The sequence below is a fragment of the Perognathus longimembris genome, chromosome 7, assembly GCF_023159225.1.
Source record: "Perognathus longimembris pacificus isolate PPM17 chromosome 7, ASM2315922v1, whole genome shotgun sequence".
Taxonomy (NCBI): Eukaryota; Metazoa; Chordata; class Mammalia; order Rodentia; family Heteromyidae; genus Perognathus; species Perognathus longimembris.
In genome coordinates this window covers 24,011,718-24,039,183 of record NC_063167.1, presented here as the reverse complement: position 1 = coordinate 24,039,183, position 27,466 = coordinate 24,011,718, and the positions used below count along the sequence as shown (strand labels likewise).

The 27,466-nt window shown below is 42.8% G+C and overlaps 1 protein-coding gene across 1 annotated transcript; it reads left to right on the top strand.

The window, feature by feature from the left end:
* The first annotated feature begins 349 nt into the window (after window positions 1-349).
* On the top strand, window positions 350-27,188 carry Gnl2 (G protein nucleolar 2). Its single transcript, XM_048350923.1, has 16 exons — window positions 350-525; window positions 2,068-2,152; window positions 3,106-3,200; window positions 5,158-5,297; window positions 7,792-7,976; window positions 10,994-11,060; window positions 12,373-12,531; window positions 13,072-13,185; window positions 18,498-18,626; window positions 19,869-19,973; window positions 20,702-20,860; window positions 21,048-21,161; window positions 23,349-23,800; window positions 24,520-24,638; window positions 25,698-25,783; window positions 26,975-27,188. The coding sequence occupies exons 1-16, from the start codon at window positions 462-464 to the stop codon at window positions 27,125-27,127; spliced, it is 2,226 nt and encodes a 741-aa protein (XP_048206880.1). The 5' UTR covers window positions 350-461; the 3' UTR covers window positions 27,128-27,188.
* Window positions 27,189-27,466: the final 278 nt, after the last annotated feature.

Here is a 27,466-nt window from a genome sequence, read left to right as displayed (position 1 = left end):
CTGTGCTTTCTAAGCAAGTGCTTTACTTCTGAGCTACTCCCCCAGCTTAAAGCTTTAAGACCCATCATTTTGTGGAGCGCTAAAGGACAAACTCAGAAGGTGAGTCTTAGCCATTGGTCTGAGAAGAGGCTTTTTAATCTGGAGTTCTGAAGTTCTGAGCCGCTGGTCCTGGATAACTGGGAGGTTGCTATGGAGAGGCCGCTTGGCGGTTGCTAGGGTGGGAAGGGGCGGAGCTCGAGTCCGGATGACGTCAGAGCGTCAGAGGCGGAGCCAGAGCCTGGAGTGTCTCGGAGCGCGCGGCGCGCTCACCGGAAGTCGGGCGGGGCGGGCTGTAGTGCGGGCGGAAGTGACGTATCACCGCCTTCGTAGTTGTGCGTGGTTCACGCGGGTGACTCCGGCCTAGGAAGTTCGGACCTCGTTTACCCAGTCTAAGCCAGGGGCGTCCCGGTAACGTCGGCAAGATGGTGAAGCCCCAGTACAAAGGACGGAGCACCATAAACCCCTCCAAGGCCAGCACAAACCCGGGTACGGTGGACGGGGCTCGCCGAGGGTGGGGGCCTGGCGGAAACGTGGGGGGGGGGGAGGAAGAGCTGAGGAGGCGGCGCGGGGGGGGGGTGCACCTGGCGCCACTGCGCGGGATGGGGAGGGGAGGGGTGGGGGATGGGGAGGGGAGGGGTGGGGGAAAGCGGGTCACGTGTGCGGCTGTTCTGCCACACGCCCCCAGGTCCCGCCGCCGCCCACGGGAGCACCAGGGTGTCTGACAGCTGAACGCCCGGCAGGCCCACGGGAGTCACCTGGCCCGAAGTTGGGGCATGGTGAATTCGTTGGCAGCCTTGGAGGCCCTTCAACTGAGATACAGTAAATCATTTTACAAGTGGAGTAGGACGTGCTCCCAACCCTTGGGAAACTCAGTTCGAAGCTATGTCAGAAACAAAAACAACCCAGAGCACTAGGCCCACCCAGGAGGAGCCCTTTTATACTTTGACCACACGTTCTTGCCACCTTAGCTTTGGCCAATTAAGTGAGAAAGAAACTTGCAGCTTTGGCCCGTGGAATTTTCCCGCTAGGTAAATAGATAACGATTATTTTTGCTACAGGTGTTTTCGCAGATGAGAACCAGTTTTGGCGAGTTTCCACCACCGGGGTGAACAAGATGGGCTTTGGGGTAGTCTCTTCCATTCGAGTTTAGTTAGTGAGACTTTATGGTTTAGAGGCTTGGTTGTGTGTTTTGTTTTTTAAACGACTTAACACATGTTAGATGTTTCCCCTGGATGAATGATCCAGTTTGAATAGCCTGGAATCTCAGAATATTGGCCCAAAGAGGCCCTCAGAGATTGTGATTTTTATTGGTGAAGAGACTGAACCGAAATAGGGGAAAAACGGCTTTCCTTAATAGTGCTGCCAGTAGTATTTCAGGTGCATACAGGTGCTAGGAGAAGCTAGGTAAAAGTAGCTTGCTTATTTGCCTTGCTGTTCTCTTTGTCTCTGACATGGAAGGCAAGAATTGCTACCAACTTTATAACTTCTTGACTTAAGAAATTAAGAACATGTATGCACTAAAATATGGTGCATGCAAATGATGCTCAGCCTTTGATAAACTGAGACATGGCCATGAGCATCTACATGGTTAACAGCACAGCTGTTGATCACATGCTTTCTTATTCTTCTAATTTTGGCCATGACAATTGGGTATTTGACTTTAGGTGAAGTGCCTGAGTACTGTGCCTTGATTTCGTGGCCTGCAGCATGAGCATGAATGTATCTCTTAATATGATTATTGTATGGATTAAATGAGATGATGTCTGCAGTGTGAGTGGCACAGTGCCGTAATTAGACTTAAAAAAATTAGCAGTCATTGCTGTTACACCCAGTCTTTTTGGGGTTAAAGATTGGATCAGCCATGATGTACCACATAGCTGCCAGTAGTAGTAATTTATTGGAGTAGAAATTTTGTGATGTGGTAGCAGCTTGACTAGTCTAGATAGTTGCTTGGTGCATTGTAACCAGTGATCATACTCAATGCTTTTGATTATCCAATAGTATACTGTCAACTTCTGCTATTCGTAGATCGAGTACAGGGAGCAGGAGGCCAAAACATGAGGGACCGGGCCACAATCAGGCGCCTGAATATGTACAGGCAAAAGGAGCGCAGGTGAGTGTTGGGCACTGTCTTCCTTGCCCCTTTCTTTATAATACTATCCTGATTTTGAGTTAAGACCTGTTAAGCTTCTGAGGTTCCCATCCACATTGGCCCCAAATAGGGATCGTGCATTTTCAAATACCATTTTACATGAGTGTTGTGATAAATCGTCGATTCCTAGTTAAAGTCATAGGTAGTGGAGGGTGAAATGGTGATTGTTTCACATACTCCCCAAGGTAGAGATTTTGTTCCTTATAAGCTAACCTCCACAGATGGATCATTACATTTCAGAGGTAATTACCATCAGATAGAAATTTAAAAAACATGCAGGATTAATTATGAAAGCTGCGCCCCTAAAAAAAACCCAAGACCTGTTTTCTCTAGTCAAACTTTAGATCTCAGCATTGTGGCACTTAGAAACTCTGAGTTCTGCTGGGGCAGCCTCTACTCTAGGGACTTGCTGACTGTGGCATTTTGCTAGCTACTCTAAAGTTATCTGGTAATTAGATTCTTCATCTCTTCTAAAAGATGTGTCTTAAATACAAACATCAGTAAACTTAATCTCTCTTAGTCACCTACTTTGAAATTTGTTTTAGAATTTTGAGTTCCAGGATAAATCACTCTCTACTTGAAATTCATTTAAACCAGTCTTCAACTAATTTACCAAAAAGACTCCAAGTATGTGACTTACAAAAAATAAAGCAAACAAACAGTAAGTGGATTTTTAAACAACATTGTTATTCATCTAGCAGAAATCATTACGTGCTCTGTTGCAAGAGGTTAAATGTCTTTTGGGCAATCTGTTTCAAATGTAGAAGTGCTTTTTGTTTACTGAAAGCTGTATTTCATGATGATTTAAAGCAAAAAAAAAGTCTTTTTGATGGAATGGGTATTCCATAAGCCAAACTTTGCTGTTGTTGCCTTTCTTCTGTTGTCAACCCAAATCTGTTATTTCCTCAATTTAGAAACAGTCGTGGTAAAGTGATTAAGCCTCTGCAGTATCAGTCAACAGTGGCTTCTGGCACGGTGGCACGAGTAGAGCCAAATATTAAATGGTTTGGTGAGTGTTTCTTTGTTCTGTAAAATGTATACTATGTGGAAAAGGACAGTGTGTGTAAATGCCTAAAAGGCAGACGTATTTAGTTAAACTATCAAGGATTGTATGAGAAAAGGACAAGAAATCCTTGTAGTGGGAAACAAGTGCTGAGACTAGTGGTGAATTTCTTAAATACTTTTTATTGGAAAGAGCACCTCATTCGTAATTGTGAGCCTCCTTACCACTTAAGCAGGCAAAGCTATCCTAATGATTAACAATCATAAATCTTGGAGTTCTCACCTTTCACTTTCTAGTTGCACTGTCTGATAGGTGGCTTTGCAGTCTAGGCCTTTTTTCAGCTTGCAGCGGAATGGATCCCATTTTTAGGCTTTTCCAGATGTGAATTAGAAGTATCTCTAGTCCCGGGGTACATCTTCCTTTGGGAACTCCTCCCTTTCAATCTTTAGTTGGCTCTTGTTTCGTTTTGTTTTTTTGCCAGTCCTGGAGCTTGGGACTCAGGGCCTGCACACTGTCCCTGGCTTCTTTTTGCTCAAAGCTAGCACTCCACCACTTGAGTCACAATGCAACTTCTGGCTTTTTCTGTGTATGTGGTGCTGAGAAATAGAAAATAGGCTTCATGCATGCTAGGTACACACTCTACCTCTAAGCCACATTCCAAGTCTTTTAGTTGGCTCTTGATAAGGTGCTTGGTGGTCATTGTTTGACTGGTATTTGACTCTGTGCCTGGGAAGAGATAGTAATTGCCTGTCTTTTATACCTTTCAATAGAATAACCCTTAACTGCCACACAGAAAAAGAATCAAAGAAGGGGCTGGGGATGGAGCTCAGTGGTAGAGCATTGTTGCCATGTAGGCATAAAGCCCTTAGCTTTAGTTTTCACCATCGCAAAAAAAGAATGTCTGCAATATGGTATAGAGGGGCATTTAGCATGGCTACTAGGTACTGGAAATTCAGATCCATAGAACCTGAATTTGAAATCAAGTTCTGCCAATTATGTGACTGTTTATTAAGTCTATCCATCCGTCTTGGTAATCTCTAAAAGATGGAGTAAGAGCAGTACCATCATGAGATTGCAGTTTGAGGCCCACCTGAGGAAGAGATTTAGCAAGACCTCATCTCAAGTGTGGTGTGTATGTATACCTATAATCCAAGATATGTGTAAGCATAGGTTGGAGGCTATTAGTCTGAACTTGGCACAGGCAAAAACAAGACACTTTATCTGCAAAATAACTAAGACCTGGCTAAAGTGGCAGAACACCTGTCTACTTAGCCAGCAGGAAGAATAGTATCTCACAGGACTGTTGTGTCAGTTAAATAAGTATGTGGAAAATACTAGCAAATAGTAAGCATTACTGTGTAAGCATTAACTACTGTCATCAGCACTGATGTTTAACATTTGTGCTGCACTGCTGTTTAATCGAATACTTCCTTCTGGGTTTCTCAGTTATAAGGAGTTCACCACATAGTGTTTCAGGGTTTTGTTTTTGTTTTCTTTAGAATAGATTTAGTGGTTCATAGTTTCTTCAAGCCCTCATAATCCTAAAAATTAAAACTGTGAGGAGTTTCTGAGCGTTAAGGTTCCTATCTATACAAACTGATCAGCTGTTGATTGGCTCCGGATTTCTTTGCCAGAACTAACAAGAATGAGGACATTTGTCAAATCTTATTTCCATTCTTTTTTTTTTTTTTTTTCAGTTTCATTTAGTCAGGAAATGGGCTTGGAAAATGGTCGATACTCATGTGTTGGGGTTGGTGGATTTGCTGTCACTGTGGATGAGTGCTGGAGAGAGTGTTAGATTTTTTTCCTTCTGATGTTTGAAAACAGCTACACGGAATGATGTATAGTTGATTGGGTGGTTGAGAGTCATATAACATAATTGCCTTTCACTGTGTCAGGTAGAATGGGTGCAGAAGTGAGTGAATCCAATTATTAAGTGGCAATGTTTTTACTTGTGAAACAGGAAACACACGTGTGATTAAGCAGTCATCATTACAAAAGTTCCAAGAAGAAATGGATAAAGTTATGAAGGATCCATATAAAGTTGTCATGAAGCAAAGCAAGTTACCAATGTCTCTTCTCCATGATCGGATACAGCCTCATGTAAGATGTAGGATATTCTGGTGATGGAATTGCATAGACAAACTTCCTGGAGATTCCTCTACAACATTTTTTAGCTTTTTCTTCTGAGACTTTTCTCTTTTCCCCTTTGATAGGGGTCTCACTTTTAGTAAGAATTGAGTTTTTCCAAACAGCTACAGTGGAATCCTGGATTGAAATGTGGAGTTTGGAATGGGACCTTGCTCAGTCCTTATCGGTACCCTTAGTTAGGTTTCCCTGTGAGCATTAACTTCCTTGCCAGTAAAGACTACTTGTCTTCCTGTGTGGATACGGATGAAATGACTGTAAAGCGTTTGGCCCACAGTAAGCACATAGCTCACTTCCTCATAAAGGCTAAGTCGACAGTAGTTGGAAGTAATTTTAATATGTCTTCCTTGCAGTACTGGGAGTTGAACACTGGGTCTTGCACATGCTTGGCAAGTGCTACCCCTGAGCTACATCTCCAGCCCCTTTTTATGTTGGTTAGGCATACTTGTTTTAAGTGGTAATTCCATCAGACTACAGAGAGATGAAGCATTAGGACTGAAGTGGAAGAAGTCCTTTGGTGCTTTGTTCTTCCCTGTCTTTGATGAGATCCTTGGAGATTCTTTTCAGCTGAAGGAAAGGAAAGGGTGCTGTTCAGACAGTTGTTGATTGCTGAAGTTTGAAGTACAATGAGAACTGAATCTGGATGGAACAGAATGAGTTTCGAATAGAACAAAGAAATGGCCTAATGTTTGTCTGCACGTTTTTACTTGCATCGAATAATAATTCCCAGAAATGTAGCCAGTACATACACTTCAGTTCCAGTATAAGGAGGAGAGGAAAACATTGACATGCATACATGGATTAAACAGTTCAAAGAAAAGTGTTTACTCAGAGAACAAAATAAAAGCCAGGGCCTGGTTATTGCCTCAGGTTTTGTCAATTATGTTTTGTTTTATGATGGACTAGAAGAATGGCACCTATTAGTGGAGTGACTGTTTTCTTTCAGGGAAACACATGAGTGTAATTCATGAACCACAGACAAGTTGCTCATTTCCCTTGTTCTCTTTGTCATTTCTCCCTAGAGCCATCTTCTAACCAACTATTGAATCCTGTTTCTGGGAAGAACAGAGAGGTTCTATTATGGATTGTTTTGTTCCAGTTATTGGTGCTCCTAAAGCCTTAAACAGCTGATATGTAGAATTGGAGGGCCTGCATTTACAGCAGTCAGCTTACATTTTAGTACAACAAAAGTTTCAAAATAATTGATGGATTTTCTGCTTTGGCCACAAAAGCTTACCTGTTTTATTTGAATTTCATATCTATATGATATATTAGATCTAACTCCAAGATTATTCTGAACAGGGAGTAAAATCAGATACGGCTTTAAGTTTTGCACATTTAGCTCTTTGTGTATTAAAAATATGTAGCAGTATGGTAAAAGTATTTTATGTGATTTACATATGAACATTAATTAGTTTCAGCAGACACACAATACTGTATTTCATAGGTATAAGATTTTCAAGGATAAACTTGGTTGAACTTGACTTTATAACCTAGTTCCCATGGAAAATGTGAGTCTTTGTTTAAGGATGTTCCCTCGCTTGGAAGCTAGCAAGGAAAACCGAAGCAAGAGCCTTAGAAATCAAAGAGAGATGAGTTAAAGTTCAAAGCTGTGAGGCTTGCTCCAACCCCAAGTTTTGTAGCAGTCACTTACCAAGGTGCTCTGAGGGGAAGAGAGTGATTTTTTTTTTTTTTTTAAGGAGATTCTCTGCCACCTCTTAACATTCTGTTACGTGATAGATGCTAACTCAAACTTTGACTTTTATCCTGCTTCAAGAATTCCTGTGCCTGTAATTCCTTTACAGGCACATCAAGTTCTAGTTAGTATCAAGTTTCTTTTATCACATCTAACCTATTCTTTTGGACTTTGCTAGATGTTTTTCATCTGAAGTCTTTCCATGTGCATTTAATAAAAATGTTACCTAAATTAGGGAAAATGTTATCTGAAACTAAAATGCATCTTACAAAACAAGCAGTTCCTTTTAGCCATGAAAGAAGTGAACTTCCAAGAAAAAGTTGGCATTTACAGTTGGTTAAAAAAAAAACACATAAATTTGAGTATGATTGCCCTTGACAAAATCTGTGAATTTGGTGAATTTTATGCACTTGCTTGAAAGCTCAAAAAAATAAATGGTCAGAAAAGATAAGTTAATTTTCATCATTCTAGCCTTAATTGCATTTGACTGCAATTTATGATAAATGAAATAAAACCGTTTTTGGCAAATACCGCACAACTATTCATGTTTGCTTTATTTGTGTTTCTCCCAGGAAGTGTATAGTACTTCAGAATAGAAGAACAAGTGTACTATTTAAGTGGGCATATCTGATTTGCAGCCAGACTGAATCCATGTTCTTGTAGATCTTAATGTGTGTAGAGCAGGTGGTTTTACTAGCATTCTACTTTTTCTCTGTGCTTTTCTTAGTTTTATCTGTAATTCTTTCCCTTTAGAACTCAAAGGTGCACATTCTTGATACTGAAAGTTTTGAAACTACATTTGGACCCAAGGCACAGAGAAAGCGGCCAAACTTATGTGCAAGTGATATGCAGTCTCTCATAGAAAATGCTGAAATGTCCACAGACAGCTACGACGAGGGCAAGGACCGCGACTTGGTAACCGAGGACACTGGTGTGAGGTATGCTTTTGATGTTTGTTTGATCTCCTTATTTGCTCTTCAGCTTCTTTTTGTTGCTACTTTGTCACTCACTCGAGCCATGACTCCAGCCTGGTTTTTCGCCGGCCTATTGGAGATGGTGATGCTTGTTTTCAGGCTGACTTCAAACCATGATCTGCCAGGTGTCAGACTCCTGAGTAGTTAAGACTATAGGTCAGAGCCATTTCTTACACTCTTGTTTTCTTTACAACTACAATACCTTAAGCCTACTTTTAACGTGTGTGTGTGTGTGCGCGTGTGTGTGTGCTCACACATGCACATGTACCAGTACTAGAGCTTGAACTCAGAGCCTGGCTGCTGTCCCTTAGCTTTTTCTGCTCAAGCCTGGTAACTCTACCACTTGAGCCACAGCTACACTTCTAGCTCTTTATTAGTTAATTGGAGATAAGATTATCACAGACTTTTCTGCCTGGGTTGGCTTTGAACTGAGATCCATGGGTATCAGCCTCCTAAGTAGCTAGGGTTATAGGCAGGAGCCACTGGTACCCATCTAACTTGGCTTTTTAATTTTATAGATTTTCCTAAATTTTTAAGACTATGTATCAGATGTGTAATACATATGTGTAATGCCAGAACTTGAAGGTTGAGGCAAAAATTAACCTGAATTTGAGGGCAGCCTTGTCTACATAGCAAGACCCTGACTCATAAGAATAATGACTTGAGGATTGGGCATGGTGGTTCCTTCCATCTTGTGATCCTACCTTGGAAACTGAGACTAGGATCTTGTAGTTTGAGGCCAGCCAGTGCAAAAAAAAAATTTGTGAACTTCCATGTTCACCAATGGCTGGGCACAGTAACCCATACCTGTGATCCTCAGCTAAGGGAAAGCACAGTGGCCATGTGTGGTGGTACATGCCTGTCATCCCGGTGGTGCAGGGAAGCACCAACAGAAGGATAGCAGCCCAGGTGTAAACAGAGACCTATTTTGAAAAATAAAGATTCAGCTAGGAAGGTGGCTTAGTTGTAGAGTGCTTGCCTAGCATGCACGAAGCCCTGGTTTCTATTCCTCAATACCACATACACAGAAAAAGCAGAAGTGGCACTGTGGCTCAAGTGGTAGAGTGCTACCCTTGAGCAAAAGAAGCTCAGGGACAGTGCCCAGGCCCTGAGTTCAGTCCCAGTACTGCAACAAACAAGATTCATAATTTTGTACAACCTTTATTACCACTACTTAAGTCTGACTCCTTTTATCTTGTAAAAGTAAAACTATCCCTTAAACAGAGAGAGAAAGTAGAGAGGGAGGGAATAATAGCCAACAGCAAAGTGGTGACAGCAAATGGTTCAAGTGATAGAGTGCCTACCTCACTGGCAGAAGGCCCTAGAAAACGTAAAAACCCCAAAGTTTAGGGGAGTAGCTCAGTGGTCTGGCGCACTTGCCTAGCATGCACAAGGCCCTGAATTCTTTCCCCAGCACTGCCTCCAACCCCCACCCCCAAAAAGGAATACATTTCCATGTCAGTCAACAGTAGTATAATAGTTTTTCCCTGGGTGAATCATCCATGTGACTAAATTTCCCTCACTTTCATATATCCCCCAAAGAAATTCTTGTGTGGCAAATCATGGCGTCAAAGGTTGTGCTTGTTACTGACAGACAGCTGTCCTGTTGCCCTATAGGAAGGGCTTACCTGTTCAGCTTCCTTGGGCAGGGCTGGAGAGATGTCTTTTGACTGAAGTGGAGGTTTTACCCCTTCTTCAGTGGCTGTAGTGATGTCACCTCATTTCTTTTGCCAGTTCACCCCATGCTTGGGGCCTGAGAGAGATAATACCAAAACCATTTGAGGCCAAGCAGAAGGTAGGAGCAGGCTCATTTATATTCTAAGAAGTATTTGAATTTTTTAGTTGGCTTCATCATCTAGTGATTTGAAATTTTCCTTCCTCCAAAAAGTATAGGAGGTAATAGGGGAAAGCAAACTATTTTTGCCAGGTACCCGTGGCTCATGCCTATAATCTAAGCTACTCAAGAGGCTGAGTTCTGGGGAGTGCTGTCCCTGAGTTCATTTTGCTCAAGGCTAGTGCTTTACCACTTTGAGCCACAGTGCCACTTCTGGTTTTCTGGTAGTTAAATGGAGGTAAGAGACTCACAGACTTCCTGGCCCAGGATGGCTTTGAACTGTGATCCCCACATCTCAGTCTTCTGAGTAGCTAGGATTATAGGTGTGAGCCACCAGTGCCTGGCAAATCCAAGGTTCTTTATCTCCAGTTAACTACCAAAAACAAGAAAACAAAAAAACAGTTGGAAGTGGAGATGTGGCTTAATTGGTAGAGTGCTAGCCTTGAGTAAAACAAGCTCAGGGACAGCATCCAGTACTGAGTTTAAGCCCCGAACTGGCACACACAAAAAACCCCAAACTTTTTTATATTTCTCAGGTAAATAGATTCTAAACCTTATCAGAAAAAACAGATTCTTAAACTGAGCAGAAAAAAAATCCCATCACTTACTTTACATGTAACTGAAATGTACGTTATAATTATGGTCCTGCTGGTAGCCTTTCATAGTTCTCTGTGACAAGGTAGCCATGTTTTCCCCCCATTTAATTTTTTTTTAATTGTAGTAAACTACATACTGTCAAAAATGGACCATTATAACCATTTTAAGCACACCGTTGGGTGGTTTTAAGTCCAGTTACATTGTTGTACAACCTTTACCAGTGTCCACCTCCAGAACTTCTCATCATCCCAAACTGAAAGTCTGCACCCAGTAACACCAGTCCCCATTCCCCCCTTCCTCAATCCTTAGTAACTACCATTCTTTGTTTTGTGAGCGTGACTTGTCTTGGTACCTCATACAGGTGGAATCATATAAAATTTGTCCTTTTGCAGTAGGCTCTTTTGCTTTGTACAATGTATTCAAGGTTCATCTATTTTGTATTGTGTGTTAGAATGTGCTTTCTTTTTGAAGCTGGGTAATACTCTGCTGTAAGCATCTTTTTCATCTTGATGGTGCTTCAGTTGCTCATTTTTAGTGCTTTCTTATTTAGAAATGAAGCCCAAGAAGAGATATATAAAAAGGGACAGTCCAAAAGAATATGGGGTGAGCTGTACAAGGTAAGATTCTTCCATTCTCAGTTCCTTTGCCTTTCATAATTCTTGTGAGCACCTGATTTTGGTAGATTGATACTCTGTCACTTGAAGTACAGGTTCTGCTACCTGTTCATCCTCTTTCTCCACAAAGTAACCATGACTGAGGTAGCCACACATACTATCATTGTTCTAGGGAACTGTATTTAAAATTACCTGTACAAGAATGACAGCTACCTTATGTACACTAAATATTTTGCCATCCAGTATTTCCTTAGATTACCAATTTATCTTACTTAGAGCCTCATGAGAATTATTAAGCTATTTAGTCCTGCCATCTCTCTTTATAGGTGAGAGAGCATATGTCTGGAAAAGTTGATACTTTGCCCAGCTCTCTTATCCTGAGTCCTGATCTGAGGCTTAACTGGATGAGATCTATGCTCATGAGAATAAGGAAGAAAGACCTTCAAATGTCACATACCTGGACAGTACAGTAATAGAGAAATTGTGTGTGTGTGTGTGTGAGTGAGAGAGAGAGAGAGAGAGAGTATTCATTTTCTATGAAATATACAAAACCTATAATACTTAGTAGTTAGGAAGTAGAGTTAACTCAGGAAGTTAAGGGGTTTTTTTTGTTGTTGTTGTTTGTTGTTTGTCAGCTATAGAGCTTGAACTCAGGATCTGGGCACTATCCCTGAGCTCTTTTTGCTCAAGGCTAGAGCTCTACCACTTGGAGCCACAGCACTTCCGGTTTTCTGGTGGTTAATTGGAGATAAGTGTCTCACAGACTTTCCTGCCTGGGCTGGCTTTGAGCTGCAATCCTCAGATCTCAACCTCCTGAGTAGCTAGGATTACAGGTGTGAGCCACCAGCACCCAGCTGTTAGTGTTTGCATTTAAAATTTGGCAACTTTGCTGGGCGCTGGTAGCTTACCTCACCTCTGTAAATCTTGCTACTCAGGAGGATGAGATCTGAGGATTGCTATTTGAAACCAGCCCAGACAGGAAAGTCCATAAGATTTTTTTCCTCTGATCAATGACCCCTCAAAAAGCCAGAAGTAGGGCTGTGGCTCAAGTGGTAGAGTGCTAGCCTTGAGCACAAAAAATCCAGGACAGGTACCCAGGCCAGAAGACTGACACACACAGAAAGGCAAGTTTTAAATATTCATAGAATGAAAAAAAATTGAATTCTGGTAACTGGCATTGATATTGGCTATACCTACTTTTCCTTACAGGCTGCTTTGCAGTTTGTAAATAGTTTTCCCAGGTTTCCTTACAGGTTGTCCATCTTGGATTTTGTATGTATTACAGCAAACTACTTCTTCCTCTTTGAATTTGCAGGTAATAGACTCCTCAGATGTTGTAGTTCAAGTTCTTGATGCTAGAGATCCAATGGGTACCCGTTCCCCTCACATTGAAGCTTACTTGAAAAAGGAAAAACCCTGGAAACACCTCATTTTTGTACTCAACAAATGTGATCTTGTTCCAACCTGGGCAACAGTAAGTACAGAGCTAATTCAAAACAGATGATAAAGGCCTCTTTTAGCTCAAGTAAACTTGAGATACCTGTCAATACATCATTGTCATGGTTCCTAGAACTTCAGAAATCGAAGTGCTGTGCTCTTGAAGTGGTTTTTAGTCACTGCAGAGTTCTTACTGGAAACACAACTGCAGTGTGCTGCATTGATAACGTATAGGGGCAGGCACCCTTCTTCCTCTAATGGCATGGTGTGTTACAGGGCAGCTGCAGGACCCATCAGTGATAGGCCGCTGCCGCAGCTTCAGTCCTGCAGCACACATTGTGTTCCCATTGACTGCATGTAGTAGCAGTACGGGCATTCGGGAAGTACTGTTTTGCAGTACTCAGACAAAAGACAAGCACTTTCATACTTGACAGAATATTTCCAAGAATTATAAATAACTTTTTTTTCCTTAGGCAACTATATTTGAACATAGTACAGTAATTCCAGCTCTGATTCTTCTGCATATTGTAACTACAGGAAGTACAGTTCACCAGCATGTTTTGCTCTCTCCTTTTAGAAACGATGGGTTGCTGTTCTCTCCCAAGACTACCCAACCCTTGCTTTCCATGCAAGTCTTACTAATCCCTTTGGCAAAGGAGCCTTCATTCAGCTTCTACGGCAATTTGGGAAGGTATGAAGACCTTGACTGCTGCTTCTGGAGTTACATAGTTGAGAGTTTGTGTGAGAGCCACTTTTGCCACAGGTCTTGTCACCAGGTGACTTTATGTCCCACTCAGTATGTGTTCTAGAGATGGAAAAACCTCAGTCTCTGGATCATGAGGGCTTATGAAGTGTTTTCTCATTCATTCTTCTCTACCATCCCAGTTTCTTCCTTTTCTGCCATATCCTAGACAGAATTCCACCCTCTGCCTGAGGATGGATACCTTCCTCGAACTTTGTGTGCCTCACTCCTGGTTTCCAAGGCTCTCCTGGCCTCCTCTCTACCCTCCCGGCCTATGCAGTTTTCATCTCTCAACCCAGAGAGAGCCCTACTGCCCATCCTCAAGGATGTCTTAGAACCACATTGGTGTCTCACCCCCATTAATCCATGCTCTGTATCTGTAATTTTGTATTTCTCTATTTGATTACTTTGTTTCCTGTTCTGCTCTTCGCAGAAACAAATACTTCTGACTCTTAGCTATCATTTCTAGTGTTTCCTTCCATGTTGCTAGTACATGCTTATACCCAAGAATGGTGCTCTACCACTTGAGCTATGCCTCTACTTCCAGCTTTTTGCTAAAGATAAAAATCAGTCTGAGCACAGGTGGTTCTTGCCTGTAATCCTAGCTACTCAGGAAGCAGAAAAGCCTCTGTGAGACTCTGATCTCCTATAAACTACTCAAAAGCCAGGTGGTGCCTTGTGGGCTTGAGTGGTAAAGCGCTAGCCTTGAGCACAAATAGGCTCAAGGACAGTGCCTCGAGTTCAAGCCCCAAGACCAGCAAAAAATAAATAAAATTTAAAAAGATAAAAATCTCTTGAAGCACAGGCTAGCTTCAAATCTCTGTCCTCAGATCTCAGCCTTCTGAGTAGCTAAGATTACAGGCATGACCCACTGGCATTCTGCTCTGATTTGATTTCTTGATCTTTCCTGCCCCTCCTCCCAATTTTAATTTCCTCCTCTGTAGAATGAGGATTAGGGTTTTTCATGATTACTTAGTGTGAGAGGTTAAAATTGAAGTCCTTTTGTACCCATAGCCAGGATTCGGTTTCTTATAGTCCTCCCTCCACGCATTTTTCATTTACTTTGTCTACAGACAACAATGTTGGGCTGTTACTCGGAATTTATATTATTATGACTGAAACATTAGTTACAGCTGATCCACTCAGATTGATATGATTATAATTCCTTCCTGATAGGAGCATATTTTTTTCTGGTGTTAATTGGCTTGTTTTGAAGGGGTGTGTGTGTGTGTGTGTCTGTGTGTCTGTGTCTGTCTGTCTGTCTGTGTGTGTGTGCCTATGTGTGTGTGTCTGTCAGTGTCTGTGTGTACTAGGGCTTGAACTCAGGGCTTTGTGCTCTCCTTCAGCTTTTTCACTCATGGGCTAGTGCTCTATCATTTGGCCTTGCCTCTCCTTCCACTTTTCTGTTTTGCTTGTATCTACCACTCACATGCCTGCAGATGCTTTGGTAGAGTGAGAACCTTGAGAATTTCTGAGCATATAGTAGTCTACTCTGGCATTTAGTCCTTTACCCTCTCCAGCAGGAACTGGCTGTTCCCAGGCCTGCTCTAAGTCTGACTTCTGGTATTTCTTGTCTTTTTTACTTACTTTCCCTCCCTTTTTAAAATTTTGCCAATACGAGGGTTTGAACTTACGGCCTTGCATTTGCTTGTTTGTTACTCTGTCAGAAGTCACATGTCCAGCCCAGCTTTTTGCTGGTTATTTTGGATATGGAGTCTTGTAGACCTATCTGCCTAGCTGGCTTCAAACTGATATCCTCCAGATCTCAGTCTCTTGGGTAGCTAGGATTATAGATAGGAGTCACCAGCACCAGACAGCTCCTGCCTTTTGATGGCCTTGTTTTCCAAGTTTCCTGAGCAAGAATACTTAGAACAGTTTTAAGAGACCTTGCATCCTGAAAACATCTTCATTTTACCTTACAGTGTTGTTTCTTATGATATTAAAGGCAGTACTGCATTGCCTTCTGGTTTCTGTTGCTGCTGAGAAATCTGAGGCCATTCTGACTCCTCATCTTTTGTGGCTGGGTTTGTTTTTTTGTTTTTTTTTAAATTCCTGTTTATTACTGTGCCTGGTGGGTCTTTTACTAGTTCAGTAAGCTACACATGCAGTGGAACTTATACTCTGATACTGTGTAGTTCTTTGAAGTTTACTTTTTGCCCTTTGTCATCTGTTTTCCCTTTGAGGAATTTGGGTTTTACCTCCTGATTTAAGTTTTAAATTGTATATGTTTTGGAGCATATATGACATTTTGGTCTACTTTGCAGGCTCAACCACATACTCTTCAACTTTTGAGAGCTCTTGTTTAACTCACTTTCTGACCCCTTGTCATCTTATTTTATGGATGCAGTGTTTTCTCTTCCCCCAACATTGACTCTGTTACTTTCAAGCTGCTTTTTCCCCCCTGACTTCTGAAGCAGTAACATTTCATATGTCTGGTTGTCTTGATTTTCCATTCATATTTTAAAATAAGATATTATGCTGGACACAGAGCCATAGCCCTGTAGTTCCATTTATTTTTAGGAGGATCAACTGAGTTCAGGAATTCAAGACATGTCCACTTATATCCTAAAAAAAAGAACTTGTATCGAAAAACAAGAGCTAGGATGGTGGTACACCTAGCACTTGGGAGGTTGAGGATAATGAGTTCAAGGCCAGGATGGGCTACATAGAGAAACTATCTCAAAAGGGAGATGTGAGAAACAACATATATGTTTTTATGAAAGGGGAGGATGGGCTGTGATGAAGTAATAGATTTCACTGTATTGGTGATTAGATAGGAAACCAAATATTTTGTTGTAGGATACTCTAGATGGTTTTTGGCTGTAGTATTTTTTCCCCTTGGTCTATGATTCTCCAGAAAACAATCTTCCAGTCTTCAGCTCTGGGGGTCTATAAACTGGATGCCAGCGTTCTATGAGAATAGGAATTGGAGGATTTGTCTGGTTGATGTTCAGATTGAGTTAATGAGTTAGAGAGCACTTTTCTTTTGCTGTGTTTTCTCTAATCGAGAGTCCCTTTGGGTTTGGAGAGTGAAGATGTATGCAGACAGGCAGGGGTTCAGAAATGGTTTTTTCAGACCCTCGGCTTCTGTTGGAGAAGATGACTGTGTGCCAGTGCTGAGGGGATGGAGAGAGGTGGATACTTTGGCAGACTGGCTCTCAGTCCTTTTGTCCTATCCTTACAGATATCTCCCACCAGTTCCCCAGGTTTTTTGTGGTTAATTGGTATTATTGTAGGATTTTTATTTTTAATGTTTCTATGTTTGCAGGCCAAGAAAATGAAGTCTTGTTTCTTTTGTTTTTGCCAGTCCTGGGGCTTGAAATCAGGACTGGGGCAATGTCACTGGGCCTTTTTGCTCAAGGCTATAGCTCTCTACTACTTGAATCACAATTCATTTCTCAGTTTTGTGGTGTTTAATTGGTGTTAAGAGTCATATAGGGGGGCTGGGGATATAGCCTAGTGGCAAGAGTGCCTGCCTCGGATACAAGAGGCCCTAGGTTCGATTCCCCAGCACCACATATACAGAAAACGGCCAGAAGCCGGCGCTGTGGCTCAAGTGGTAGAGTGCTAGCCTTGAGCGGGAAGAAGCCAGGGACAGTGCTCAGGCCCTGAGTCCAAGGCCCAGGACTGGCCAAAAAAAAAAAAAAAAAAAAGAGTCATATAGGCTTTTTTTGCCCAGGCTGGTTTTAAGCTGCAGTCCTCAGATCTCAGCCTCCTGAGTAGCTATGTTACAGGTGTGAGCCACTAGTGCCTGGCATTAGATGGTACTTTTTAGCTTCTTGTATTTTGTCGTCTTTGTTTCTTTACCTTGTTCTTTGGTTTCCTGTGTTTCATTCTACTAGTTTAAGTGTGTAATTCCTGCAGTTGTCTTTGTGGTATTTGGTGAGTGAGTGAGGTCAGCACATATGTGCACATTTAGTCTACCCTCTTTAGTCAGAAGCTTGTTTTCTTTGTAGCTCTCTTCTGTGTTGCTCAGGCTGGCTTCAAACTTGTAGACTCAAAGAATCTTTCTGCCTTAGCCTCCCAAGTAGTTGGGTCTTATTAAAATGTTGAGACTTGGGCTGGGAATGTGAGTTTGTGGTAGAGTGCTTGCTTAGCATGCATGAAGTCCTGGGTTCGATTCCTCAGCACCACATAAACAGAAAAGGCCAGAATGGTGCTGTGGCTCAAGTGGTAAAGTGCCAGCCTTGAGCAAAAGGAAGCCAGGGACAATGTTCAGGCCCTGAGTACAAGTCCCAGGACTGGGGGGGGGGGGGGGGGTAGTTAAGACTTGCTGGGCACTGATGGCTCATAAGCCTAGCTACTCAGGAGGCTGAGATTTGAGGATCACGGTTCAGTGCCAGCCCAGGCAGGAAAGTCTGTGAGACGCTTATCTCCAATTAACAATCAGAAAATGGGAAGGGGAGCTGCAGCTCAAAGCAGTACGAGTGCTAGCCTTGAGCAAAAAGAGCTCAGGGACAGCATCCAGGCCCTGTGACAGACAAAAAAGGTGGAGACTTTACCCAGGAGTCTTAATGTTTGAAACCGGTTTCTTTTCTTTTCTTTCTTGATGCTTCTTTTCAGCAGTGAAAATATGAACTATATAAAGAAAAGGAAAAACAAGTCTTAGGATTGTCAGTAAGTGAATCTATTAAGGTTCTCAATTCTGAATGTATTTTAAAAGTGGATGATGATATTCTAAATTGGCATTTAACAAGCCGTTTTTGACAGTACTGGAGTTTGAACTCAGCCTCATGCTTTCTAGGCAGGTGCTCTACCTCTTGAGCCATAATCTAGCCCTCTTTGTGTTATTTGTCAGGTAGGGTCTCATGCTTACTGCCTGGGACAGCCTCAAACTACCATTTTCCAATCTACATCCTACAAGTGCCACCTACTATGCCTAACTTACTATTGCGATAGAGTGTCCGTAACTTCCTACCCAGGAGGAACCATCATCATCCCAGTCTGCCCCTCCAGTAGCCGAGATTGCAAGAGTGAGGCACTGTGCCTGGCCTCTTCTTTTTTCTTCACCTACATGCAGTTAATCTTCAAACAAGGATGTTTTTTACATGAATGGCTAAGGAAATTATTTGCCTCTAACTTAATAAGTGTGTAGGTGCAGCTCACTCAAGCTGTGTAACCAGTATGTCTCAAGCTTCACATTAAGTTCTGTCAACACTTGTGCTGTGTTCTTTAAATTAGCAAAGCAACATAGTTGGTCACCATAAGGGATAATATTTATGTGTATTTGTATGTGATATGTATTCTTTTTGCACATACAGTTGCACACGGACAAGAAACAGATCAGTGTGGGGTTCATTGGCTATCCAAATGTAGGCAAGAGTTCTGTGATCAATACATTGCGCTCCAAGAAAGTCTGCAGTGTGGCTCCCATTGCAGGTGAAACGAAGGTATGTCTGGCTTACAGGATCCTCCTGCATGTTTTATTTTTAATGGAAGGTGATTGTTTAACACATGCAGGGTTTTTTTTGGTTTGGTTTTGGTTTTGGTGTCAGTTCTAGGGCTTGAACTCAGGGCCTGAGGCACTGTCCCTCATCTATTTTTTTTTTTTTTCCAAGAATAGCCCTCTACCACTTTGATCCACAGCTCCACTTCCAGTTTTTGAGTGGTTAAATGGAGATAAAAGAGTCTCTCAAACTTTTCTGCCCAGGCTGGGTTTAAACCACAATCTTCAGATCTCAGCCTCCTGAGTAGCTAGGATTCTAGGCATGAGCCACCAGTGCCCAGCTGATTCTAGTTTTTTGCTATTAACTGGATATAAGAGTCTTGAAAATTTGTCTGCCTGGGCTGCTTTCAAATCACCATCCTCAGATCTTAGCCTCCTCCTGAGTAGCTAGGAGTATAGGCTTGAGCCAGTGGCATCCAGCTCTGTCTACTTTGATGAATGCTTTGTATATTACCGCTTGGCTCCAACATGATTTAGTGGATGACATTCAGATTTAAGGCTATTTTAAGTTGTCCTTCCAGCCTTCTACTTTGATGGACAAAACTAACCCAGGAATATTTAATACCTAGTCTAAGAAAAGTCACCCAGAGTAGATTGTGATAGTTGAGGGATCAATACCTAGAACACAAAATGTTCTGTAGGGGAACAGTGTGATTCTCTCAAGAAGCAAAGAAAAAACAATATTGTTCTTCCAAAAGTAATCTTAAAATTAAGCCACTTTTGTTACTGTGCAATCCTAAATGGAAGTGCTGTTTATTTTATTCTTAGATTCTTAATCTGATGGAAACTAATTTGTGTGGTATAGAGGGGAGTGTTGTTTGTTTGTTTTGTTTTTTGCCAGTCCTAGGGCTTGGGACTCAGGGCCTGAGCACTTCACCTGGCCTCTTTTTGTTCAAGACTAGTACTCTACCACTTGAGCCACAGCACCTTTTCTGGCTTTTTCTATATATGTGGCACTGAGGAATTGAACCCAGGGCTTCATGTATATGAGGCGAATCCTTTACCACTAGGCCATATTCCCAGCCCAAGGAGAGTGTCCTTGGGTTCGATGATTGCTTAGCAGATTGCCTTTCCTCAAGCCCTCCCCTTTGTCTTCTAACTTCAACCACAGCTTCAGCAGTTGGAAGTTAATTAAACTCTTAGTATTTGAATCAGGATGTCTCTGACTTAGAATTTTATGTTCCAGGTCTGGCAGTATATTACCTTGATGCGTCGGATATTCCTGATTGATTGTCCAGGTGTGGTTTACCCCTCTGAGGACTCAGAGACAGACATTGTGCTGAAAGGAGTTGTGAGTATTGGTCATTGCAGTCTCTGCCTGGCTTCTGTGATGGAGGAAATGGGGTGGGGTGCTGGGTCCCAGAGACCTTTGTTTCTTGTTGGAAAGGCTTGTCTACCAAAACTGGGGGACATGATGCTGAACAGGACAGCCTCCTTTCCACTTAGTCTACCTGAGGAGGTCGTGGGGCCATAGGCAAATCTGGTGAGTATCATCCCACAATACAGTGTGTAGTTTACACACATGAACCAAAGGGGAGCAGGGGCCTGTTTATGCTTAGTGATCATTCATCTCCGAGGGTTTATGGGTTGAGTCATTTTGGAGCCCAGTCATTTCCTTGCTTGTTTCTGAGTAGGCCAGAAACTTTAAATGGCTCCCCTTAAACATAACCATGCCTCTGGCCGCACATTCCTCTCTGTTCTCTCAGTATTTTTATGTCCTAGGAATGGCAGGATTTTAACCATTTCTACAAATGGTAACATAAATTGTTCTAAGCCTATACTGCTTGTGGTAGCCACACAGCCAATTTGTGGTGAGCTGGGGTTAAAGCTGAGTTCTGGGCTCCTTGGCTGTGGTCAGTGGTTCTTGTAGACCACCATGTCTGGCCACCCCAGAGGCAGACTTCTGCCAGGCTCCTCTCACTCTGTGATATTGAACTTTATTTCGCCTTACAAAGTACACCAGAACTTTCCCAAGTCCACAATAGAGTTTGCAGGCAACAGATTTCTATTACCGTCTAGGTTCAAGTTGAGAAAATTAAGACTCCTGAAGATCACATTGGTGCTGTTCTTGAACGAGCAAAGCCAGAATATATTAGCAAGACATACAAGATTGATTCTTGGGAGAATGCGGAAGACTTTCTTGAGAAGCTAGCTTTCCGCACTGGGAAGTTGTTAAAGGTGAGCCAGGGTTCATGGAGAGTGTGCTGTGGAAGGGGGCTTGTGAACCTGTTTTGTATGTGTCGTGTGAGCAGTGGGAGACCTGGCAGAGGAGTGGAGATGAGCACCTAGGACAACTAAAATGCCCCCAAAGTGAGAAGTGACATTGCTGCTGAAAGTTAACTGGGAATATTTCCTGACATTTCAGGGTGGAGAGCCTGACTTGCAGACTGTGGGTAAGATGGTTCTCAATGACTGGCAGAGGGGCCGGATTCCTTTCTTTGTCAAGCCTCCCAATGCAGAGCCACCCACTTCCCCTCAGGTAAGAACTGGAAATCATGGTCACCAGCCTTGATGGAAAGTCACTTTCGACTGCTTCCCTTTGTGGAGTGTCTTCGTTCTTCCTTTGTGGTAATATTTTAGCTGTTTGTGTCATCCTGAACTGCCACCTTTCATTACCTTTTGGAAGTGGCATTAGAGGCAGAAGTACATCAGAGATCAACTTAGATACCACCTTGGGAAAAGATGGCTCTTTTAAGTGTAAGGATCTTCTTGACCGTTTTTTTCTTCGATGTGAAGAACAAAGGCACTGACAGGATTCGTGTATTGAATAAACATTTATTAGAACCAACCATGTGCCCTGCACAGAAACAAGAGAATGAGGCCCTTGCCCTCGAGAAATGTGTACTCAGATGAGAACATGTAGTTGGTGCTCCAGGAAAGCAGTCTTGGGTTTAGAGCCGTCCACTGGTTGGGAAGCGAAGCATCTTTTTGGTCCCTTTCCCTTTTCACAGCAGTGACTGCCCAGGGCACAACAGTAGCACTTGGCTTTTCTCTTTCTAGGACCAGGTCTCAAGAGATGGCTTCAAGTTTTGCTTCTATGCCAATAACATTTGAGTTCATGTAATTTTTTTTTTCTGACAGGTTGAAACTTGGGGCCTTGCTCTTGCCACTTGACCCATACCCTAGCCCTTCATATAGGAATTTATTTCCACAGTCGCAACTGTAGCAGGGTGTTTTCAAGTTGAATATTTTCCTCAGCATTAAAAACTTAACATGCCTGAAGTAGATGTTAATCTCCTTTCCCCTAAAACCACAACCAGCCAAGCAGAACAGTTCTTCCTTTCCAGTGTAGGTGAAGTCAGCCGCTCTTGGTATATTCATTCAGCATCTGTGCATGGAACATCCACTGTGTGCCAGGCTCTGTGTGTACTGGAGGTATCACAGTGGAAGAACAGGCCGATCTCCTGCCCTGCAGCATGTACATTCCTGCCAGGGAATTGTGGGTGTGGGTATGATGCCAAGCGTGCACTGTTTTTCCACACGAGTTCTGCAGCTTCCAACGCTAGCTGGTTGTCCAGCAATTCAGACTTGATTCTGATACTAACTCCTGGGGATATAGTATGGACCCCATAGACTAAGGGCTCAGTCCCACAAGACTTGCCAAATGGAAGCCATGGCCAGGGCAAGGAATGGGAAACTGGGTCAGGGAAAGGCACTGGCAAGAATTGGTAGCTTCTGAGTACTCTCTGGTGTGCCTCTCTCCTGCCCTGTAAGTATCTCCACTAACCTGGAACTCCAAACCCCATCATGGGGAGATTTTTATGGAGGCTTTAGTATGTGGACACAATTGAGTGGCCACTGGTGATTGAGCTCAGTCTCCAGCCCCCAAAAGGTTGAGGTGGGGCTGGAGGTCATGCCTTAGTTAAGCTATCTAGGGGTGAGTTAGTACATTAGCTTCAACTCAGTGGGGGTAGAAAGGGCCTGTTTTAGGCATCAGTGCCCTGACAGTACATGCTGAGCTTCCCATGGTGCTTCTCTCTACCATCTTACCCATGCAACTGGAACTCCTGAATTTGAGGTTTTCCAGAGTCAAAGCAGCTAAAGTGTTAAATAAGTCCAGGAAATGCTGTAAAAATTTGTATATTCTCTCGTGAGGAGATTGTTCAGTTTTCAGATTCTCAGTAGGTTTCTTCCTTTCACAAAAAAAGACAGCGACAGAGTAAGGGCCAGAATAATGCTTGCAAGAGTTATAAGGACCACTAAACTTAGGTCCAGTTGCTCATTAACTCAAAATTCCCTGGGTGGCTTCCCATCATACCAGCTCCCCTTGCTACTACCCCTCTTCAGCCAGTGACTTCTCAGTACTCCAGATATCCCAGGCACACTTTGGGGTGCTCGCTGCACCCTTTGTGAGGAAGAGACTAGGAAGGCTTTTGTCATGGAGGTGTGTGTCAAATACTGGCAGTCCTCCTCAATTACACACACATACCCCACCACCTCGCACTGGTTAGCTTTCCTCAGGCGCAGGACTTCCTGACATCACATACTTGGCTGTTAGTGGATCAAACATACATTGTCTTTGCTCCTGAAATCCTTGGAATTTCCCAAAGGATACAAGTATTAGGACATTTTTTGGAATTAGCCCCTTGTTAAGTACCAGACTAAATTTTCCTTTTCTGGTTCCATTTTTCTTCCCGTCGCCACCCCCTCTTTTGGGCCTCAATAGCCTCCACCCACTTCATCTTTGGAAGTTGTCACAGAAGCTTCCCAGAACATTCTGGAAGAGGAGCCTGCAGAAAGCAAAGAGACTGTCATTGAGAAAGAAGAAGAGGACAGTCCCTGTGATGCCAGCTCAGAGATGCAGCAGATCCTGGCCCGGGTTCGCCAGAACTTTGGCAAAATCAATGTCGTGCCTCAGTTTTCTGGGGATGACCTGGCTCCTGTGGAGATGTCAGACATGGAAGAAGAGCTAGAGAGCTTCTCTTCAGATGGGGAGGAGCAGGAGCCAGCAATAGGCGAGCAGGAGGAGGAGGAAAAGGAGGAAGGATCTCTCCAGGATTCCCCAGAAGAGCCTGTGGGAAATGACACCAAAGCAGTGATTAGAGCCTTGGACGAAAAGATTGCTAAATACCAGAAGTTTTTAAATAAAGCCAAAGCTAAAAAGTTCTCAGCAGTCAGGTAATACCTTGTTATCTTATGAATTGCAATTTGTTCATGTCTTTGCCCGGAACTTGCTGGGAGAATGAGGGTTTTTCTTGTTTCTGGGTACTAGGGTTTGAATTTAGAGCATCAGGCTTGCTAGGCCGAACCATACTTCTTCTAGTCCTTTGTTTTTCTTTAGGTTATTATTTCACATTGGATCTCTGGGGTTTTTTTTTGTTTTGTTTTGTTTTTGTAGGTCATGAACTTAGGGTCTGGGCACTGTCCTTGAGCGCTTTTTTTTTTTTTTTAAGAACAGTTCTTCAGTCTTTTGCAACCTTGCTTTCCCCCCCCTCCCCCTTATTGGTTTTGGGGCTTGAACTCGTTTTGAGTATTGTCCCTGAGCATTTTTTTGCTCAAGGCTGGTGCTTTAACCACTTTACTTTGAGCAATAGCACCTACTTTCCCACGATTGTTTTGCCCAAGGCTAGCATTCTACCACTTGGAGCCACAGCTCCCCTTCCTGTTTGCTGGTGGTTAATTGGAGACAAGAATCTGGTGGACTTTCCTGCCCGGGTTGGCTTTGAACCTCCGTCCTCAGGTCTCAGCCTCCTGAGTAGCTAGGATTATAGGTATGAGCCACTGGTGCTCACCTAAGAGGAGTTGTTCAAGGGAGTGTGCGGGTATCTCTAAATTGCCTGCTTTGGACAGTTGAGAGGAATGTTAGGTACCACAGTTACTTGGCCTTTCTCTTTCAGAATTCCTAAGGGGTTAAGTGAAAAGATTTTTGCAAAAGATGATGAACAGAAGAAAACACTCAAACAAAGGAAAACACCTGAACAACAAAAGACATTTGAAGAAGATGTGTATGATACAGGTGAAGACAAATTATTTAAGTCATTTAGAATGATTTGCATGTAGGATTTTTGGAAGCCTGAGTTTAAATTTCCAAATTATGTCTACTGTCCTCCATATAAATATTTAGTCTATTTGGCAGATTTCCCTGATTCCTCGTCATATAAATTATATTCTCTATTTTTCAACCTGCTCATCTGTTAGTATTAAATTGGCAGTTCTGGAACTTTACTTTTATTAACATTTTTTTTTTCCTGTTTTGTTTTTTTGCCAGTCCTGGGGCTTGAACTCAGGGCCTGAACACTGTCCCTGGCTTCTTTTTGCTCAAGGCTAGCACTCTACCACTTGAGCCACAGCGCCACTTCTGGCTTTTTCTGTATATGTGGTGCTGAGGAATCAAACCAGGGCTTCATGTATACAAGGCGAGCACTTTATCATTAGGCCATATTCCCAGCCCCTTACATTATCATTATCTTTTATGTTTTTGTACTAGTCCTGAGGCTTGAACTTGGGGCCTGGGCACTGTCTTGAGCTTTTGAGTTCAAGACTAGTGTTCTGCCACTTGAGCCATAGCTTTGCTTCCAGCTTTTTTTCTGGTGCTAAATTGGAGATAAAAATGTCTCATGAACTTTGTTGTTGAGACTGACTTCAAACCAGAATCCTCAGATGTCAGCCTCCTGAGTAGGTAGGATTACAGAAGTGAGCCACCAGCCCCTAGCTTAATACTAGTAACAGCATTAATCTTTAGAATCTAAAGGAGGGTCTACAGTCAAAGTGGGGCAGGGTATGTTTCATGTATTTCTTTTTCACTCCCTTAATTCTGACAGCTTTCATAGCCCGAGTGTATTTATCTGATATAAGTATGAACTGCCATGACCCAAAAGGTCTGTGTTGACCTAGTTCCCTCCTAGCATCCTACTTGCTCTTTGCTTTGCTTACCCACTCCACTCCGTTCACCCTGGCCTTCCTCTTTCTGCTGGCCCATTATGAAGTCTTTTTCTCCTTGTAGGACTCAAATTTTGAAAAAAACCCGTTTGCTTTTTTTTCCCTTATGCATCTTTTATATACTTTTTGTTTGCAGAACCCACCAAAAAGGGAAGGAAGCGGAAGGCACAGAGGGAAGATGAACAGTCAAATAAAACTCAGAGGACAATGACATCCAAGGAAGTATGTGTTTTGATTCTTTAATAGGAGCTACATATAGGAAGGAGATGGAAGTCTAGTTCTCAAGACCTACCCTTTCTGAAACAAATACGGCCTGTAGCTGAATCCCAAGAATCCCATGACCTCGTTGAAGTTACTAACAATTGGATCAAGAAGTGTCTCACTGGATAAGAGTCCTTAAGTACACATCTTATATTTCAGGAATTCCTGAGCACTGATTCCAAGCATGGCCTCATTGGCTGGAAGAGTTGTCTTGTGTCATCCCAGCAAGATGACACAGAGCAAGCTAGGGTATCAAGATTAGTGACCTCTATAAAGGCCAGCTTTGTAGTATATGTGTGGAGCTGTAGCAGCCCCTCTGGGGAGGGCAATAGTTTGTCAGGAATGCTGCAAAAAGGATTTTGGGCTTTTTTTTTTTTTGCCAGTCCTGGGGCTTGAACTCAGGGCATGAGCACTGTCCCTAAGTTTCTTTTTGCTCGAGTGGCACTCTACCACTTGAGTCCCAGTGGCACTTCCAGCCTTTTCTGTTTATGTGGTGCTGAGAAATCGAACCTAGGGCTTCATGCATGCTAGGCAAGCACTCTGCCACTAAGCCACATTCCCAGCCCCTGCAGAAAGGATTTAACAGTTGGGTATCAGCAACCTTTTGTGTAGTTGTGACCAAAATACCTAGGAGGACAGCTTAGAGGAGACATTTTGGCTCCCAGTTTTCAGTGGGTTTGGTCTTGGTTGCTGAGCCCCATGTTCTGGGCAGAACATCATGCCTGCAGGAGTATGTGCTAGGTAAAAGTTGTTCACCTCATGGTGCACAGGAAGCAGAGAACCACGATGGAAGGCTCTACAGCAAGGTAGAGCTCCTAAGGACATACCCCCAGTGGCCTGTTTTCAACCAAGCAGGAAGTTCCTCTTAATTCCCAGTAATATATTAAGATTTTTTTGTCCCATCAGTGGGTTAGCAGAACCCTCATGATGTAATCAGCTCTGCAAGTGGCACAGACATACCCGGAGGTGTATTTAATATCTAGGCATTTCTTAGAACTCAAGCCTATCTGGTGGATCCTGCCCCTCTGTAGCTCTGCTTCTAGTAGCTGTGGTAGAAATGCACAGGGAATAAAGCAGAAGTGAGAAACAGGGCCATTCAGGTGTATGGCTCTCAAGTGTGATGGGTTTCCTGTCTTTTTTTTTTTTTTACAGAGGAGGAGAGCAGAACGACAGCAACGATTGAAAAGAGTTGGTGTGCGCTACTATGAAACACACAATGTGAAAAACAGAAACAGGAACAAGAAGAAGAGCAGTGACTCAGAGGGACAGAAACACAAACACAAAAAATTCAGACATAAGCAGTAACGTCTAGAAAGTGGTTTATTAACTTATACAAAAATAGTCAATTAAAGACTGTATTCATTTTCCTCATGTACTGTTGTCATTACTAAGGCCACAGTGCACTGGTTGTGAGGTTTGGCATCTGAAGCCATTACCAGTGCTGCTGCGAACAAAAGTAGAGGCCTTTGGCATTAAGTTCTGCTGTCCAGGCTGATGGCCCTTGGGCACCTCAGATAGTCCCGGGTTCTTCCAGAGTCTGTCCTTACAGTATGTCTACAGAAACAGGTGGCCCACAGAGTGCCATTGCTCTGTGCTGTAAGTGCAGGTTTGAGACAAAAAGCACACAGGACTAGACTTTAAGGG

Bases quoted from the DNA above. Each gene is read 5' to 3' on its own strand.
- Gnl2 (XM_048350923.1), top strand. From the start codon at position 462: ATGGTGAAGCCCCAGTACAAAGGACGGAGCACCATAAACCCCTCCAAG. The intron at 3,201-5,157 runs GTGAGTGTTTCT...CTTGTGAAACAG, and splicing joins GCCAAATATTAAATGGTTTG to GAAACACACGTGTGATTAAG. The intron at 7,977-10,993 runs GTATGCTTTTGA...TTTCTTATTTAG, and splicing joins ACCGAGGACACTGGTGTGAG to AAATGAAGCCCAAGAAGAGA.